Source organism: Talpa occidentalis, unplaced genomic scaffold (assembly GCF_014898055.3).
Source record: "Talpa occidentalis isolate TD23 unplaced genomic scaffold, MPIMG_talOcc4v2.1 talOcc4.10, whole genome shotgun sequence".
In the NCBI taxonomy this organism is placed as follows: Eukaryota; Metazoa; Chordata; class Mammalia; order Eulipotyphla; family Talpidae; genus Talpa; species Talpa occidentalis.
Genome location: NW_023600993.1, coordinates 72,079,396 through 72,098,546, shown reverse-complemented (window position 1 = coordinate 72,098,546; position 19,151 = coordinate 72,079,396). Strand labels below are relative to the sequence as shown.

Below are 19,151 nucleotides of genomic sequence, written 5' to 3'. Positions count from 1 at the left end.
CTATTCTAGACAGTGTACTATGTGTTCTACATTCAGTTATTTCATTGAATATGCACAACCCTCCTCTGGATGAGTGAAATTCATAATCCCATTTGACAGGTGGGGAAACTGAGTCTGGTTCAGGAATCCTCTCAGGACCTTACAGTTACTTAGATATCGCCACATAATTATTCTGACTCACCAGCATGGGCATTTATGTCCATCTGCATTGCTGGGGCCTTCTTTCTCTCAGACCTACCTTTCTCCGTGGTGCTTTCCCTTCAGGCCAGAGGTCCATGGGTAGTGGCAAAGATGGCAGACAGCATACTTAGCTCCCACCGTGGCGCAATCCTCACAGAGAAAATCATTCTTAGGTGCGCTAGGATGTGTCCTGAGAAGGCAAGGAGTGCTCACATGTCAGTCTCATCACTCCAAAAAGTAATTCTTGAGTTGACTCTGTAAAAGGGAACACTGTCTGCAGGTCACAAGCTTCATTCCAAAAAGGGAGACATTTTCCCTCCCTATGTACGTGAGCAACCTTACCGTCTCAGACCCGTAACAACTTAAGGAGGAGAAGGTATCTCATTCAGATTTCAAAGTCATAGGAACATGACCACTCTACCTCTCATCCTTCCTCTGAGTGACTGGGAGGGTAGAGACCTGGTCATTCAAAGGGAGGAGAGGGCAGAATTGAATATTAGGAGTGGACTTGACAGACAACATTCCCTTGGGTCCTGATGGGGTGAGAGTGTGTAGTATCCAACTCCATCCCTGTAGACATCCCACCAGCTTCTCTTTGGAGGCCGGGGGCTCTGCATGGACTATTCTGAGATTGTTGGAACCTTGTTCTCACCTTGTTTGGTGATATAAGGCTGCAGTACTGTGAGGACATAGGGATGATGGATCCAGCACTTTCTGATAAATCTGCTCAGTTTAGAAACTATTAATATATGTTCTCCATATCTTTGAGGCTTTGAGCATATGATAAAACAGCTTTTATAAAGGGTGTGAGTACTTTGAACACATGAATGTAAGTTCTAAAGTAAAGGTGGAAAAAAGAAAATGATGACATTGAGCAAGAGAAACAAATATAAGTACAAAGGAAGTTAACTACCAAAAAACTGTTTTCTCTATAAAGTCAGCATATATAAATTTTTTTTAAATTTTTTTTTAAGATTTATTTATTTATACAAGCACTGGGTACAGTCAGAAGTGCGGGAGGGTGAGAGAATTCGCCAGAGCCAGAGGGGAGAGCAGAACAGGCAGACTGACGAAATACACTGCTGAGGGGAGCAGCGGGCGGCAGGAGAGGTCTGCGAGCCATGTGGGACCCTCGCCCAGTGGCCGGGGATCGAACCGGCGCTGCAGAGGCTGCAGGCAGCTTCGCAACCCAGCGCTCAACCGCTGTACCACCGGGGAGACCCTATATAAATTTTTTTTTTAATTTTGGCATAGAATAATTGGAGAAAACACCAGAAGTGCCAGTAGTGAGAGGATTCACCAGACACAGAGTGGGGAGCAGAACTGCCAGATTAATTCAAATACACTGCTAAGGGGAAGCAATGGGAGAGACAGGCGAGGTCTTGCTGAGCCATCTAGGTTAGCTCCCTGGCTGGGGACCCAACTCAGGCAGTAGAGGTGATAACGCTGGGACGTAACCCCCTAGGTCACCAAATATGCAGGAGGCCCCACATATATAACTTAAAGCTTCCTAGGAGGCTGAATAAAAAAGAGGAGTATGATGATTTTAAGTTCTTATTTTTTAAAGAAACAAAAATTTACCAATTTTGAAAGGTATACTTTTTTTCTTCACATTAAGCACTGAAAGATTTATCATGTAGGAGATCTTACAAAGCAAAATACTGGCAATAGCATCCTCAACAACATCACCACAATGCAGGTTTCCCTGCTACTCCTTGTCACCACCCTCCAGAAAGGGTGAGAGTGAAATGGGAAGTTTATTAGCACTTCAGTTCTCTGGGCTAGGTGATACCATATGTACTCAACTATAAAGCAGACATAAAAATAAGAGACTCCCTCTTTTGCTAAGCAAAAAAAGGTTCCCCCCAAACTTTTTTTTTGCCATTTGAGTATATAAACTTTTCAGGATATAGGTAAAATAGTCTACATGTACCATGTGATTTCATAATTAGATACCTTTCAGATAACATGTTATATAAAATATTTCAAAATATTACACATTTCCCATTTTCATTGACCAATACAAGAGTGTTCTAACTATATTCATGCATCATCTGCATCAGTCTCTCATCTTTGGAGCCACTGAGTCCTATGGATTTCAGAGAACAGTGACTGCACTTCCAGCTAATGTTGAGGTTATGACAACAGAACATAAGGTTGTCAACATAAGGTTGTTGAGAGGTATCACTATTCGAGTTCTTGTGTAATATCCCCACTGGAAACTGTATCCCAAACCCCAAATACCCATTTATAAGGCATTAGAGTAGGCCCCTTACCCATTTATCTAATCCGGGAGTATCTGCGGTTTCCTTCTCATAAAGACTTATTGTATAGATTTTTTAAATCATCTTTAAATGATGTCAGACCTTTGCAATGAGGTCATTCCTTTGGGAATCATGATTAAATTCCATTGACTCCTTTACTCCTTATTTAAACAGGTGACTTCTCAAAGCATCTAAAACCAGAAATGATGCCATTTCCTGCCAATATATCTTCCCTAAACTTTGTGGTTCAAAATTAAGTCATTAAGAGAACTCCCTGTAACAGCAGATCTTTTATAGAGTGAAACAATGTTAAGGTACTGCCAGTAGTTTTGTCCTATGGTAGCTGAGCGCTTAATCTGACCATGATGCAATCCACCCAGAAGCCCACACGGGAAGTACACCGGGATTTAAGAGGGGTGCTCCTCTGGGAAACAAGCCACCTTACTTTGCTAGATGTGTGAACTTGAGCACTTTCACTCTAGGGCCCCAGTCTTCTCATGTGTAAGGTGAGGGATTTGAGGGATTTGACCTAGGTCAGAGAAGGGTTTTTGGGGAACACAGGGGGAACCATGGGAATAACTCCATGTTTCAGCAGTGAGATGGGGTCCTCAGGTGCTCTCACCTTACTCCCAAGTCAACAGAGTAATTCTACTTTGATCTATTTTATATAAAGAAAAGGATTCCAGGTAAAATTTACTTTGATATAAAAACCTTTTTTAATTTGAAAAGAAAAAAAAAAAAGGAGTAGGCTGTTTTTGAGGTCTTCCTGTTCTAAATGTTTCTGTTCAAAGCCATCAGAGGTCACAGTAAAACCTTCCATTGATGGCTAATGAGAATATGCTGGGCTGGCTATGGGGGTTGTGCACCTGGCTTGCAAATTGGTGAATGTACTTGATCTGGTGATGCGGATGCTAGAGAAATACCGCTTAAGTTCCACTTAGCTGAAATCCCATCATCCTAGAAAAATTTCTCATCATTTTATGAGAAAGAAGCAAATAACAAGAAAGCAATGGCTTTCCAACTTTGCATCATATTGGAATCACCTGGGGTTTAAAAAAATTGCAATGTCCAGGCTACACCCCATGCCTATAAATTCAGACTTTGGAGAGAGAGACTCCAGCATCGGCATTTTGAAATTCTACCAATCTGAATCGAATGTGTGGTCAAGTTTAAGAACACATGGCATTGGTGCAGCCACTATGGATAACAGCATGGCAGCTCCTCAAAAGACTAAACTTAGAATTACCATCTGAGCTAGCAATCCTACTTCTGGGTACATATCCTAAAAAATTGTCAGCAGGACTTGAAGAAATATTTTTGTACATCCATGTTCATAGCAGCACTATTCACAATAGCCAAAAGATAGAAGCAACTCAAGTGTTGATGGATGGATAAACAAATGGGGTATATGCACATATCAGTCAGGCCTAAAAAAGGGAAGAAGATTCTAACATATGATACAACATGGTGAAACCTGGGAATGTTATCCTGGGAAACATAAGCCAGTCACACAAGGACGCATTCTTTTGGTTCCATTTATACGATATTAGAATAGCTAAATTCATAGAGACAGAAAGTAGAATGGTAATTTCCAGGAGCTGGAGAGAGATGGGATTGGGGAGTTCTTGTTGAGTGGGTAGGGAGTTTCAGTTTTGCAAGATGAAAACAATTCTAGAGGTGGATTGCATAACAATGCAAATAGATGTAACTACTGAGCTGTGCACTAAAAATGGTTAAGATGGTAAAGTTTATGCTATGTGTATCTTGCCACAATTAAATATAAAATACCATAAAAAAAGTAAGTGGCATCATGTAATGCCTTATTTCTCAGTGTGATTTGTGGATCAATGGCATTGGCATCTTCTAGGAGCTAGTTAGAAATGTGATATTAGGTCCCACCTCAGATCTGCTGCATCAAAATCTGCATTTTTCAACAACCCTCCCCCAACACACACACAGGTGTTGTGTGCACACATAAACTCTGCGAAGCTCTAGTTGTGATTCACTGACAGTTTAGAAAACATACAAATGTCACTTGCCTTCCCACGTCCTCTCTTTTTCTTACAGAACAGGACATTCTCTCATGGCCACATTCCCCATGTGGTCCTACTCTCCTGATCAGTGACTGGCTTATGGTTGGGTGTGTTGCCAGCTTTTGACCAGTGAAACCAAGGGAAGTTCTGAATAGGTTTCGGTGACACCCAAGTAGAAATGGCCCTTCCCTTCTTTGGAAGTTTTCATGTTGGGATGGGACACAAGCAAATTCTGCAGGGATTTTGGGACCTTGGCAGCAACCAGCATGGTTCTTGATAACACAGCCACTGACTGACAAAAATCCTGGGTTCATTGCACCAATGGGTCTTTGGTTAAATGAGATTCAAAATGTATTTATTGTTTAAGGCCATTTAAGTCACAGTTTCTCTGAAATCCCTAGCTCAGTGTTTCTCTTTTCCTTCACTCTGTGGTTATTTGGGATTGGACACTTCGTGTATGTGTGTGTGTGTGTGTGTGTGTGTGTGTGTGTGTGTGTGTGTTGATGTCACCTGTATTGTGCAATGTTAAGCAGCACCCTCAACTCTACCCATATGTTTTCAATATAATTCTCCCCTCCCCGAGTTGTGACAACCAAAAAATGTCTCCAGATACATTACAAAATGTTGGGGGGAGAGACAATTTACCCCTAACGGAGAACCATGATTGCAGGCCATGGCATCCTAATAAACATGAAGACCTTACTGTGGGCCCTTGGAGGGATAAAGATCACTCCCATCCTCCAGAGTTTTCAACGATTAGTGTGATATCAGGTGTGTGAGAAAAGCAAACACACACAAGGTGTTACTAATCATTGCCTGTCTTTGATGCTGTTCGTGCAGTGATAACAATGTTGTAGTTTCCATTTATTCTTGTAATAGGTAGAAATGTTTAACTTAACAGATGGCCAATATGGATAGTGAATGGAATTTTCCCTCAGCAAAGTTGGTGAGCCCCGCCAGCACTTTTGGGTTTTCTGCTCAGAAATTCTCCTCTCTTACCCACCTGACCTGAACTGGCCACCAATTCCCAATCATTGTCCCCTGAGGTGCCGGATGCCCAGGAGCTCACCCATTAAGATTATTTTCATAGATTAAGAAAAATCTTCCTATTTGGCTTTTGAAGACAGAGACGGATGCTCTCCACATAATTTATTAGCAGCTCACACATCCAAGTATTTGAGAACTGCAGAGTTTGGAACCTGGACAACCTCGCTTGCTTTGTGTTTCTTTTCCCAGAATCAGCCAACACAGCAAGACCACTTCCCTTGGGGACCCCCCAACTCCTAAAATCAGAGCGTTTAGATTCATTGTGGAGAGCTTAGTTTCATTTGAAATGTCACAAAACTTCCCCTGGGGATAAGAAGGCTTCCAGGGAGAACTGAACTTTACAGGAGGGTCTGAAGAATTGGGAGCAGAGGAGAGAGGTGAGGGAGCTGGTGCTAAGAAAGGGAGGCACTGAAACCAATGGCTGCACAGCACTTTTGGCATGTGTCAGGCACAGATCTGGGCAATGCGGCAGGAGCTGGGGTGGAGAGCAAAGACCATCAGAAGGTAGCTATGGCTCTCCAGGATCTCACAGCCTACTGAGGACTATGTAGTGGGTGCTGAGTTGCTTTCCTAACATGGTTCTATGTGGTGGTATGGGGCAGTTACCCCCAGTAATACCACACAACTTTTGTGCTCCATGTGATCCACCTCTGGATTTTTTGGTGGCATATGTTAATAAAACCTCCTTACTGTGTAAACCCATTTGAACTGGATTTTCACAAACTGCATCATAAACTGCCCAAACTGACACAGAGTTTGGTAGAGGAAGGGGATTCTAAAATGAGCAAAACTTAAATGCAGGTTGGCTGTGAAAAGAAGTTCAAACAGCAGGCAGCATGAATGTCTCAATGTCTTTACTTAAATCAGGAAGATAATGACCTTTGTTTAGCAAAATGGTTAGTTTTGCTGGGCCAGTATTTCCCTGGAATACAGGCCTTATACTTAGGGAGACATGATATTTGAAAACAAGATAGGAAATATTCAGGATGTTGGCCACCAGTGGCAGTCTTCATCATGGTTCTGGAAGTTTCACATTTAGGGGAAAGGTGGCCCTTTTGAAAGTGGAGAGGGATGGAAATAGAGCTTTGTGAAAAGAGGGCCTCTCTGCCTGTCACCTATAATCTAAAGGTTCTGGACATTGATAAACAAGTCCTTCTGGGTTGGAAAAGCTGATTTATCAGGATAAAGTTAGAGGGCAGGCAACAAATTTAGTGACTTAGCAAGAAAAAAGATTGGGACCCCCAAAAAGCATTGTCCCATTTACCAGGTCTCTGCTGAGTATCTTGTCTTAAAACATATGTCAAGCTTGCTAATGAGGACAACTGACTTATCATGTGAAGATGCAGTTGGGAACAACTAGAAGTAATGAGCAAGTTTGAGGTACCACACCAGATAAGGGAAGATGCTACTGAAATGAGCAGCAAGACAATGGCAAGGTAGAGAAGTCAATTATCAGCTCAAGGAAATGACCTGAGAGGATCTCTAGCTTCCACTACCTGCCCATGAACTTAAATAAAAGAAACTCGTTAAATTCACATGGGAACTGAGTTTCCAAAAAGAGGCCTACTCTTGCCTGAGATTCCCATCTGTCAGAACCATCCTGAACTTGAATCTACATGAAGTGGAGCACTAAAACAGAGAGAGTCTCTTCTTGGAAGGAATCAACACTATGCCCACTCTAATCTTAACAAGTCAGTGGAAATGCACCCAAACCCAGAACTGGGAGCTGCCATATTATCTGATCAGGAAACTTGTTTTATAGGACAGGAACCCTCAATGTTTTCTCAGCATTGTATGGTATATCAACCAATGACAACTGAAGGTATTTCCCATGCTCCCCTTCTCCAAATACAAGGTTCCTTTCTGGAAATGCTTATGGTAGACATTCTGGTTTTCTCCCTGGTATCTCTGGCTGTTGGTGGTAGTGAAGTTGAGAATTTAGTTCACAAGTTATCAGACCATGTGTAGCTACTTCCAGACATGAGAGTATGACACATCTCTCAGAAAATAATAAAGTTGAGTCTGAATCCAATTACTCATTGAACCTCAGGGTTTCACCTATTGGGGAGGGGTTGAGACTATTTTGGCCCTGTGGTTATTTCTGATGAGTATGTGAAGGAAGGAGAGTATGGATTCAGTTCACCAAAGGGGTAGTCCATAGTGGGATGTTATATTTACCGCTTGAATACCCATCTTCTCTTCTCTGGATAATAATAGTGTTTTTTTCCAGGTAGCTATACTTAAATTCACACCTTGTACAGCTTCAATAAAGCTAATTCTATTTCCAGCTCTAGGACTGGCACATCAACCAACTCTAAGCTCACACCAGTGACCCTGCGAGACCTTGAAACTTTGTGAGACCCTGCTGGGAACTCTTCAGAGACTTGTTCTTTCTATTTCATCTTCCTCTTGGGGTGGAGATTTTTGGGAATATGAGTGTTGGAACTCTTTCACTAGCCCAAGGGGAACCAACTGACACAAAGAGGAAAAGCTGAAAGAATCAGGGAAATCAATGTGACCCTTGAGCTTTTGAATTATAGAGTAAGTGATAGACTGTCTTCTTTAAGATTTGAGCCAGTTTAAGAGTTTTGTTACTTACAACCAAACCATTTATTGTGGACTGTGATAAGTGCTAAATTAAAAATATGGGAAAAGTGTTGGTATTTAAGAGAGGTTAATTAGCTAAGAGAAGCAAGACATTTGAGTACTTAGGGTGGAAAGAACTGGAAAGGTACCATTGCATTTCTTAGCATTAAGCACACTCTTTCAGTGAGATTTGTTAGGCTCACATGACACCATCACCATTTATCTTTTAGTCTATCAAGATGGGAATGGATGTGTAAAGGTCTTTAGTGCAGGACATTGCACCTGGCACCTAAAAGCCCCCAATAAATGTTGGATGGTGGAAGGAAGTTTGCCATCTGTTACCCTAGTTCCTCTGTAGGCTGAGGGAGCTCCTCAGTGTCCACTCACATTATGAGTGTTCAGTTATCTCTTAATCCTTTTTCTCCCCATTAGTGTTGCAGAAGATGGATCACATGTCTCCCAGACTGAGAGCCTTCCTCTCTGAACCCATCGGGGAAAAGGATGTTGCCTGGGTAGATGGGGTCAGCCATGAACTTGCAATCAATTTGGTCACCAAAGGTTTCAACAAGGTAATTCTTTTTTCTTATTTTCCATTTTTTTCCCCAATCTCTCTTCTCCCAGTCCTGCCAGATGGTCGTTGCTGCCACATGTCCCTGTAAGGGGCCATCAGAGTGCAAAGCTGCCACTTGGCAGAGTGTGACATACTTCAGCACTATTGACCCCACATGCTTGGGTTGCCTCATGGGCCCATAAATGTTGGGCAAGTAGAATCACTTCCATTCAGAGCAGCTGGGCTGCTGGACTGGATATGACTCACTTGGTGTTCAAATACTCAAGAGTTGACAGAAGTGAGTCAGTGCCTAGGGCAGACTAAGCTGACAGGTTGGATGATTTGGGTGCACACCCACCCCCTCATCCCCATGAAAAGACTGTCAGGGTCTTTCTTACCCCATCAGGCCATCAGCCTGGCAATGACAGGTGGATTCACAGCAGCCTGGGATCTACACCAGTGTACTGAGATATGAGTATTCTGTGATATCACTCCCAGAACCAAGAGCAGTCTCAAGAATTTCTAGTGGAATCTGAACATCTTGTCCTATGTAATTATTTTTATTTATGGTGCTATTATAAAGCTGTTTGGAGAAAGGGGGACATCCTCAAAGAAAACCAAAAGAAAGAGAGCACATAACAGAGGCAGATGGGAATCCACACAGCACTGCACAATCCTGGAGAGAGACACCACCAACAGAAATACTGCTGTCCTTCCTCGTCCATTGTTAAAAATCAGTCTACATCGCCAGCAAGGAAGATGTTATAGAAACACCCAAGTTGGCTGGGGGCTGTTCCACTCTCAACTGATCATGTTTGGTTTCCACTGGCACAGCACACGATTGTTTCCAGGGGGCATCAGAGCTACTGGACCTGTGGCTTTCTGATTGATCACTGCATTGCCCAAGTTAAGTATTCTGAATGCCATCCCCATCTACCAGCCAGTTTAATGTCCAATAAAAGGCCTTGGTCAGGAAGCTGGAGCACCATGACTGAGGTGGGTTTGATTCTTTCCTACCAGATAAAGGATAGAGGATCACTCCTAATCAGGAGGGAGGTGGGCAAGTCTGATTAGGGGAGACATTTTTAATTACAGTTTCTTTTTTGGAAAGTAACTATGGTCCCTTTTACTTTTTTATTATGGTGTAACTTACAGTGATGTGAAAGGTTCACCGTAGCTTATTTTGACATTTATATACACCCATGAATCCACCACCCAAATCCAGTGATTAGGCACCTCTGGAATTCCAGATGGTTCCCTTGTGTCTCTTCCCAGTCAATGTCATCCCACACTCGCAGAGGTAACCCTTATTCTGGCTTTTATTGCCATTGATTTACTGTTCCATGTTTGTGAGGTTTTATTATTCAACTATATCATCATTTAAAAGATATTTTTAAGGACATTTCACCTTTTTTTTAGTACAGCAAGTACTAAACATGTTAGTTCTGGAAGTGTTGACAAATACATGCAGTCCCACAATCAAGACAGAACAATCTCATCACACCAAAATACTCCCCATACCCTTCATATTCCCGACCCTTAGTCTTTGGCAAGAACTGATTTGTTTTCTGTAAGTCTTTCCATCTTAGTTGTGTTGTAAATGAGGATTACAGGTATGATAAGTATGTTTAAGACAGAGGAATGAATGAATAATGGGAGAATTTCAGGCATCTGAGAACTTGCTACATGACCAGTAAGGCCAGTAAGAAGAGACTATTTGTCTATATGCAGCCAAGCTCTTGGAGTCATGTCCTTCTTGTGCTCATGACCTCCTGGCCAGCACCCTGACCAGCATTCCATTTCTAGGTCCTCTCATTCCTACGGCCATGACACTAGGCACAACACGGAGGATTTCACCTTTCTTCTTTGCTTTGAGCCTCTGAAAGCAACAAACAAGATGAGAGTCACTGTCTGCATTGCATAAAGAAAGTCACAGAGACTCTGGGGAGTTAGTACCTTGGGATAGAATTCCTGAGTAAAGTCAAGTTAGAATTGTCAAGAAGATCTGGGGCTTACACTAAGATCTGTTGGTGAGATCCTGTATCAGGACTTGGAACCGGCTGGACCTATAAGAGGATTGAGGATGGAAGAGGATGGAGGATGGAGGAGGAGACACTCAGCATTTCTAAGATGAGCAAATGCTTCTAGATAAAGACCAGTTGTTGTGCGGGGCCAGTGTAATTTTGAGCCTCTGGGGCAGGCAGATGCTTATAGACAAGGGGTCTCAGATGTAGCAAATAAAAGTGCAGACTCAAATGTACATACACACACATATGTATGAATGTATATTTTTAATAACTTATTTTTTAGAGCAAGTTTAGGTCACAGCAAGATTAAGCAGAAGAAACAGCAATTTTCCACATATCCCTTGCACTGACACATGCATCAATATGTCCTCCCCCATTATCAACTTCCTCTACTATCCCAAGTACATTTGTTACAATTGAAGAAGCCACACTGACATATCATTATCAACCAGATTCACAGTTTATATTAGGGTTCATTCTTGGTGGTGTACAATCTGTGGGTTTAGACAAATGTGAAATGACCCATCATGAAAATATCACACACAGTCATTTCATTACCTTATAATCCTCTGAGTTCTTGTAATTTTATCCCCTGCCTCGGGGAGACTTATGTCTAGCAGAGGAAGAGACATATTTCCAGGCCTCAGTGAAGTCCGAGTATTCAGCGGGACCCTGTACTGTTGACCAGTTTTCCAACATGTGATCTGCAAACCCACACTCACTATGATAGAGACACAACGTGCCTTTGGTGTTCTCTGTAATCTGCACTAAGGCAGAGGATTGTTCTGGTTTTTGCACATCTCCCTAAGAAAACCCCAACCACAGGGGAATGAATGAATTTCCAGGCACTCAGTATATTCAGTCACAGGCAGTTCCTGATGGGGTGGGTGTGTTACTATAGGGATTAGTTATTCCAACAGGTTAGAAGTTTAATAACCCAGAGAACCAAATTTGGCTCGAAGCTCTCTGAAGATGCTATAAAGTTATATTCTTGAGATTAAATCTACCTCCTAAGTGATACTTAGAAAATCAGAATGGAGTTCTGGGTGCCCACCTGTTCCCCAAGTCTCTCCTGTGTGATAGAAGAACCATCACATAATCTGCTACATCTCAATATTTTCAATTTACTTCATTTAATCAACAAACAATCCTATAATGTATACAATTTCATTTCCATCTTACCAGTGAGGAACCTGAGGCACAAAACAGCCTTGTGACTTGCTCAAGGTCACTGAAGGTGAAAGAGATGAAGCTTGAACATGGGCAGGCAGGTTCTGGGGCAAGCTATAAGATAATGGATCCCACTACCCAGTGTCTGGAGTCATCTAATAAATTTAGGGTCACCTTGTGTAAGGGCGCCTGATAAGTACATGATGCCTAGTTAAATGTGAATTTCAAATAAGCAAATGATGTTTTAATGACCTATGCTCCAGAGAAACAGGAAGAAGCAAGAAAAGGAGCAAGCCCTGCACTGAATTAAGACTCTACTTAGAGTTTTAACCCACAAATCACTGAGAAATAGCAGATTTGCCAAGTTGTCATGGACTATCAGTGACATCGAGGCTTAAGTGCCAACATCTCATTAGAGAAAAAGAGAAAGTTGTTTGTCACACAATGAAGTCTTGTGAGAAGTTGGGAGCTGGGCAGTGGGAACATTGCCTCAAGCATGACAACAAGAAGGCTGAGACTTTGTATCTCTGTTTGATAAGGTCAGAAGTCATCTGAAGACCAAAACTTTTAATCAGCTTGGACCAGGACCAGCTACCTAATTTGTTGGGCCAAGTGAAAAAGGGAGATGCAAGGCCCCTGTTCAAAGTTATTAACACTTTAAGGTGGGGGCAGCAGAATATGCAACAAAGCTGGACCCTCTGAGGGTGAGTCCATCGACTGCCCCATTGCACACAAGGAACCATGTCCTGGTGCAGACACGAACTGCTGCCCTTCAGGAGTTGTATACAGCAAACTGGCAGGTGTTCCAGATTTGCTTGGGACAAGTCTCTGGGGTAAACCTTAGTGTTTGGAATTGGAGTTGAAGGGAGCCTGTCCTTGAGCCACCCTCCTGCCATGTGTGCTGCGGAGGGAACAAACGTCCTGGCTTTGCAGTGGCTACTGTCTCAGTTGGTGGGAAGATGGGGACATCTGTTCAGTGCTCCTGTGTCTCTATGTCACCCTCCTGGCAGCCAGATTTTTGAGCTTTGGCCCAAGAGAGGAGAGAGGCAGTTTCTCTTCATCTCCAAAGGGCTTGCTTTCTGGAGTTGGCAGAAAAACGGAGTAAGTTTCGAGCAGGGCCCAACAGAAGCCCCTGACTCCAGCATCCCCTGGGAACATAGCAAAGCAGGCAAACAGTCCCTTTCCACCAGCTGGAAGGTGGCAGGGTGAGACCAGAGAGAAAGTGGAGAAGGAGAAGGGGGTGTCATATTGCAACTTGGCTCCTGAGCCCAGCCACGGGGCCAGGCCTTCTTCCTATGGCATTCCTGGAAAGTTTGCCTCTGGTTCTGTGTACCAGGCATTCCCTGGTTTCCTGGCTGCTGAGCCTGGGGGAATGTGGAGACTCCAATTAGCTGACCAGCTGAAGCCAGCATGGAAGCCTCTGAAATGTCAGGGGACCCCATGGGTGCCAGGCCACCTGTAGACAGTTGAGATGTCCAAGAATGGGGTCGAGGAAAACAGAAGTCTTAACTTTTCGGATTTTTAGTGACTCCATCTGGAGAACGGGAGAGGTACATGTGAGTGTCAGATGGATTAAAACATTGTCAGGGCTCTGGAGCCCAGCAAAGAGGATCAGAAGTGCCCTCACTATTATTACTATTATTCTCACTAATGTACCCTCTCCTTAGAAAAAACACTGTGTTTCCAGATCCTGTTGTATTCACCTCTGCACCTCCCACACAGGCAGCAACTGGCTCAATCAGCCACCAGGAACCAACCATTCATTATTTTCGATGTTGAATTAAAAAGCAGCTCAGGAAATCCACCCCTGAAGATGTGAGGATACCGATAAAGTAAAATGAGCTCATTCTCAGCAACTACCCTGCTTTAAAAAAAAAAAAAAAAAAAAGATGATTAAAGTAGCAGTTTAAAATGACCACGAAATCCTAACTTTTTTCTCTTTTCAACAACTGGACCATGACTAAAAATTAAAAACCCCAAACTCCAACGCTTGGGGACATTTTACAACTGGGATTCAGCTTTTATTTAATTTCTCTTAAAAAAAAACATGTTCCCTTGGGTAAAGATGAAATTTGCTTTGTTCTATTTGACTGAAAGTAAACAGATGCCAGTGGGTATTCTGGAGAGGGCCCAGAACTGAGGCATGGACATGGTTCTCGTTCATTCCAGGCTGGAAAACCCCCAAACAGCCCCAAGAGATAGGCACTTATGGCACCTTAAATCTCCAGGCTTTCCCCATTAGTGACAGCCAATCTACAGCCACCCGGTCTTGAAAGTCCATTTCTCCACGGCTCCTTGCTCCTCATCCATAATGGTGCAATAAAATGGTAAAAATAAATGCTAATTGTAGGACAAATAGAAAACCAGGAATGCCAGAAATGTATGTATGACTCATGATGTATTTATTTGATCTTCATGTGTGTTTTTCATCCATGGAGATTCTTCAGGAGGGAAGGAAGGGCAAAGTTTAGTGACCTTCTATGCTCACCCCATGGTGCTCCTTATAAAAGAAGAAAAAGGAATTCATGTTTTTCTAGTGGTCAGTTTGCAGATGAGGCAGGACATGTCACCTACCTGCAGAAAATGCAGAAAGTGAGGCCAGGTTTTGGGGGTTCTCATTTCAGATTGAGTTGCCTTTGAGATCTCAGGCAACTGGGTCGCAAAAACAAATGGATGCTAATAGGCCCTTCACCTGCCAGGCCCACATGCAGTGGTTCTCAGCCAAGGGAGATTTTTGTCCCTGAGGGGTCATCTGGCAATGTCTGGAAGTTGGTTGTGATGGTTACTGTTCAAGGGAGAAAATTCTACTGATACATAGAGGGTGCAGGCCAGGGATGCTGGGAAATTTCCCTCAATGCACAGGACAGTTCCCTCCCCACAAAATATAAATAGCCAAAATATCAATGCCTGGTGTTGGGAACCCTTGTTTGAGAGCAACTGAGATAGTGGTGGTGTGGAGAATGAATGCGTGTGTGTGTGTGTGTGTGTGTGTGTGTGTGTTTTGAAGAGAGAAATACTGGGCCTCCCCTGGTGGCGCAGGGGTTGAACACTGGGCTGAGAAGCTGCCCGCAGCCTCTGCAGGGCCGGTTTGATCCCCAGCCACCGGCGAGGGTCCCACATGGCGCGACAGACCTCTCCTGCCGCCCACTGCTCTCCTCAGCAGTGTACTTCGTCAGTCTGCCTGTTCAGTTCCCCACTCTGGCTCTGGTGAATTCTCTCACCCTCCCGCACTTCTGACTGTACCGGTGCTTGTATAAATAAATAAATAAATCTTTTACAAATAAATAAATAAATAAATAAATAAATAAATAAATAAATAGAGAAATACTAGCTCAGAGGCCTGAAGAACATATCAGAAATACTTGTCATGTAACAAAGTCCTTTCCCATTTTGCTCCCTGCCTGTCCCCTCCCCACAGGCCTACATCCTACTGGGACAGTTCCTTCTGATGCATAAGAATGAAGCTGAGTTCCAGAAGTGGCTCATTTGCTGTTGTGGTGCTACTGAGTGTGAGGCAAAGGAGAGCTCTAACTGTCTGAAGGAATGGTGTGCCTGCTTCCTGTAAACACCCCTCCTCGCTCTGCTGCCTGTATAAATGGACTTGTGCTGTACCAAGATGTAGGCTTGGAGTCATTTTTTTTTTATAACTTTAATGATACTTGCTTATTATAATAAGTAGTTTAAGAATATAAAGAAGGACAAACATAAGAAAATCCACCTTGTATGAATAGCATACAAATATCTCAGCAGACATTTACATAAAAGGGACATAATGATATAAAAATGGGAATTAAAATATTAACTCAGTGTATTAATCACCTGTTGATGCATAATAAATAAATCCAAAATCTAGTCATATAAAACAAACAATAATTTTATCACTGATGGTTTCTGAGAGTTAAGAAATGAGAGTTGTTTAACTGAGATTTTGCCTCAGGGCTATGGTGAGGTTGTGAACTGTCAGTTGGGCTGTAGTCACCTGAAGGCTAGACTTGGGCTGGAGGGTCCATTTCGGAGATGACTCATTCATAGCGCTGTTGGGTAAAGGCCTCAGCTATTCCAGCATAGGTCTTTACATAGAGCTGCTCATGGTGTGGGAATCTAGCTTTCCACGAAGAGGCTGATTCAAGAGGGGCTAACAGCAAGCAGGAAGCCACAGTCTTTTATGACCTAGTCACTAACTCACAGAACATCAAGCTTCCTTATTCTATTTTTAGAAGCACGTCACTAAGTCTCCCAGTGAGGAAGGAGAGAAATTAAACTTTCTTGAGATAGCACATAATATGCGGACCTATTTTAAAAACCATCACAGTCAGGCTTTTCAAGCATCGTTTGCACACAACTCACCATTTTAGCTGTGTAGGTCTATGAATTTTGACAAAGGCATGGTCCTATAACTACCACCAAGACCAAGATGAAGAACATTCTCATTACCCTGAAGAACTCCCAAATGCCTGATTCAGGCACCCCTCCCCCTCCCCCTGACCCTGACAACCAAAGATCTGTTTTCTGTCCTTAAAGTTTTGAATTTTCTAGAAAGTCATAAAAATGGAATTGTATAGTATGCAGCTTTTTGAGATTTTTTTTTCATTTAACATATTTTTTTTCATTCAGCATAATTCAGGCATTCACTGTTCTTGTAGACGCCAGTAACTTCTCTCATCAAGAAGCTGAATCCCCTCAGCCTGAGGGGGGGTCTCTGGCTACAGAAGTGGGATTAGCATAGCCACAACACAGGGATGAAATATTAGGGAGCTAATGCCCCCAGGAAAAACCTCAGTTATGAGTGGGAGTTGATGGCCAAAAGCCCAGCTTCCTCACTCCTCAGGTGAGGCTACTCTGAGGCAGTCACCCCAAGCTTCCAGTGGGGTTAGGCCAGTTGCCCACATGGTCACCTGTTCTTTACCACCCAGGTATTTGCTTCTCTCCCTTTCCTGTCTTGTATTCCTACTTCCCTATCGGGGTTCCTTGGGATTATTCCCCACCAACGAAATACTCAAATTTAGTCTCAGCTGACTTCTGAAAGAACCCAACCGAAGACAAAAGTGCTGGAATTTAATTTTCTTTTAACAAGGAAAAAATTCAGTGCTGAATATCGCTGAAATTTTTCTCCATTAATACATGTAGTAATTTCTAAATTTCTCCTTAGTTTGAAGAATAAAATGGGAAAAACAAGCAGGGTTAGTACATTAGGCTTGCTTTAAACTCAATTTTTCAGTGTTAGATAGTATGAACTCCTGATACAAAAGTAAAAAATTAACACTCTTCCATCTTCCTTCTCCCTTTCCTTTTAAAATTGGTTTTATTACTTATAATTTGCCAAAGTTAATAGCTTTTACATTCTTCCCAGAAGCATAACCCTTGCAATTGTTTAGTCTTAGTTGTATATTTAAGAGTGCTCATCAATTCTTGTTAGTATTGTTATTTTGAAAATCATATTTTGGTCATCCTTGAATTCTTTATTTTCATACATCTCTTTGTTGGTCAAGTTGCATCATCAGATCAAACAGAATAGGTCAAATTATTCTGCTACAACAAATAACCTCCCCCCCCCACACACACACACATTTCAATGATTTAGCAACAAAGGTTGATCTCTCTCTCACTCAAGCTCCATGTCAGGAAAATTGTTTGGTGTAGTCACTCTGAGATAGGTTGATGGGGATTCCCTCTTAATACATACATGCTTCCATGACTATCACAGCATGGATAGTGCCATGGTGAATTTCACACTGCCTTTCAAAGCCTCTGTCCAGAATGACACATTTCGCTTACATTCAAGTTTCATTGGCCAGGGAAGTTACATAGTCGTATCTAACTCCAAGGGGCAAGGACTCTTCTGAACTCAGAAGAAGTGCAAATATTTGTTGCAGCTCTAACCAAGACCACAGTCATCAGTTAAATCCATTATTTTCCCTGAATGACTCACAGGTGGCATATTTCCTAAACTCATAATATGATGGGGTTATTTCTATTAAAGTCTGTTTAACACTCTCTGGTTCTACTACTCTAGCTCCTGCCAAAGAAAAGAATTCCAAGTGAGTCAACTGGTTGGCCCAAAGATTTAAATTGTTCTATCTCCTGACCATTAAGAGCCTTTCCCTTGGAAATGCAAATCAAAACTACCATGAGATACCATCTTACACCAGTGAGAAAGGCACATATTAAAAAAAACTAGCAACAACAAATGTTGGCGAGGATGTGGAGAAAAAGGAACTCTCCTGCACTGTTGGTGGGAGTGCAAACTGGTCCAACCATTATGGAGAGCTGTGTGGAGATTTCTGGACCTACTAAACATAGAGCTTCCATATGACCTAGCAATTCCACTCCTAGGTATTTACCCAGAGGACACAGAAACATCAATTCCATAGAGCACCTGCACCCCTATGTTTATAGCAGCACTGTTTACAATAGCTAAGCTTTGGAAACAGCCCAAATGCCCCAAAATAGATGACTGGATCAAGAAGATGTGGTACATATACACCATGGAATATTACTCAGCATTCAAAAAAGATAAACACATGCAATTTGCAGCAACATGGATGGCGCTGGAAGGGATCATGCTCAGCGAAATAAGCCAGAAAGAAAAAGAAAAATACCAGATGGTCTCACTCATAGCAGGAATCTAGAAAACTTAAATAAGGGACCAGGAAAATGAATAACTATAAGAAAGTGAAAATCAAAATCAACAAAAAACTATGAACCAGAGACACTCTATGGGGGATGGGGGGAAGGGAGGGGAGGGATTGGGGTCAAAATAAGGGGGTTGCAATTGTATGGGGAATATAAAAATAAAATTTATTTAAAAAAATAAAGTAATCATAAAGTGAAAGAAGAAAAAAAAAAAAGCCTCTCCCTTGCTCCCACCTACATAGTCCATGGACTCCTTCTCCACTTAAATAGTCATGATATTTAGAAGTCACTCATTTTCTTTTTTTTTTAAAGATTTATTTATTTATGCATACAAGAGCTGGGGTACAGGACAGAGATGCAGGCATGGGAGGATTCACCAGAGACAGAGTGGGGAACAGAACAGGCAGATTGACTGAAATACAATGCTGAGGGGAGCAGCAGATAAGACACGAGAGGTCTGCTGCGCCATGTGGGTTGCTCAAACTCATGCTGCAGAGGCTGCAGATTTCTTCATAGTGCTGTGCTTAACCCCTTGCGCTGCCAGGGAGGCCAGAAATCACTCATTTTCTAAGACAAGAACTGATCAGTTCTAGGTAAAAGAATAGGGAGGTAGCCCTGTCCCTCACTCCATTCACATACTCCTCCCATATTGCTTTAATTC

The 19,151-nt window shown here is 42.4% G+C and overlaps 1 protein-coding gene across 1 annotated transcript in view; it reads left to right on the top strand.

The window, feature by feature from the left end:
* The window catches only part of BANF2 (BANF family member 2), a 30,831-nt gene extending 15,363 nt beyond the window's left edge, over nucleotides 1–15,468 (top strand). The window contains exons 3-4 of the mRNA XM_037521056.2: nucleotides 8,543–8,679; nucleotides 15,276–15,468. Of these exons, the coding sequence (XP_037376953.1) occupies nucleotides 8,554–8,679; nucleotides 15,276–15,422 (273 nt within the window). The 5' untranslated portion in view covers nucleotides 8,543–8,553 and the 3' untranslated portion in view covers nucleotides 15,423–15,468. The remainder of the gene's footprint in view (nucleotides 1–8,542; nucleotides 8,680–15,275) is intronic.
* The last annotated feature ends 3,683 nt before the right edge of the window (nucleotides 15,469–19,151 follow it).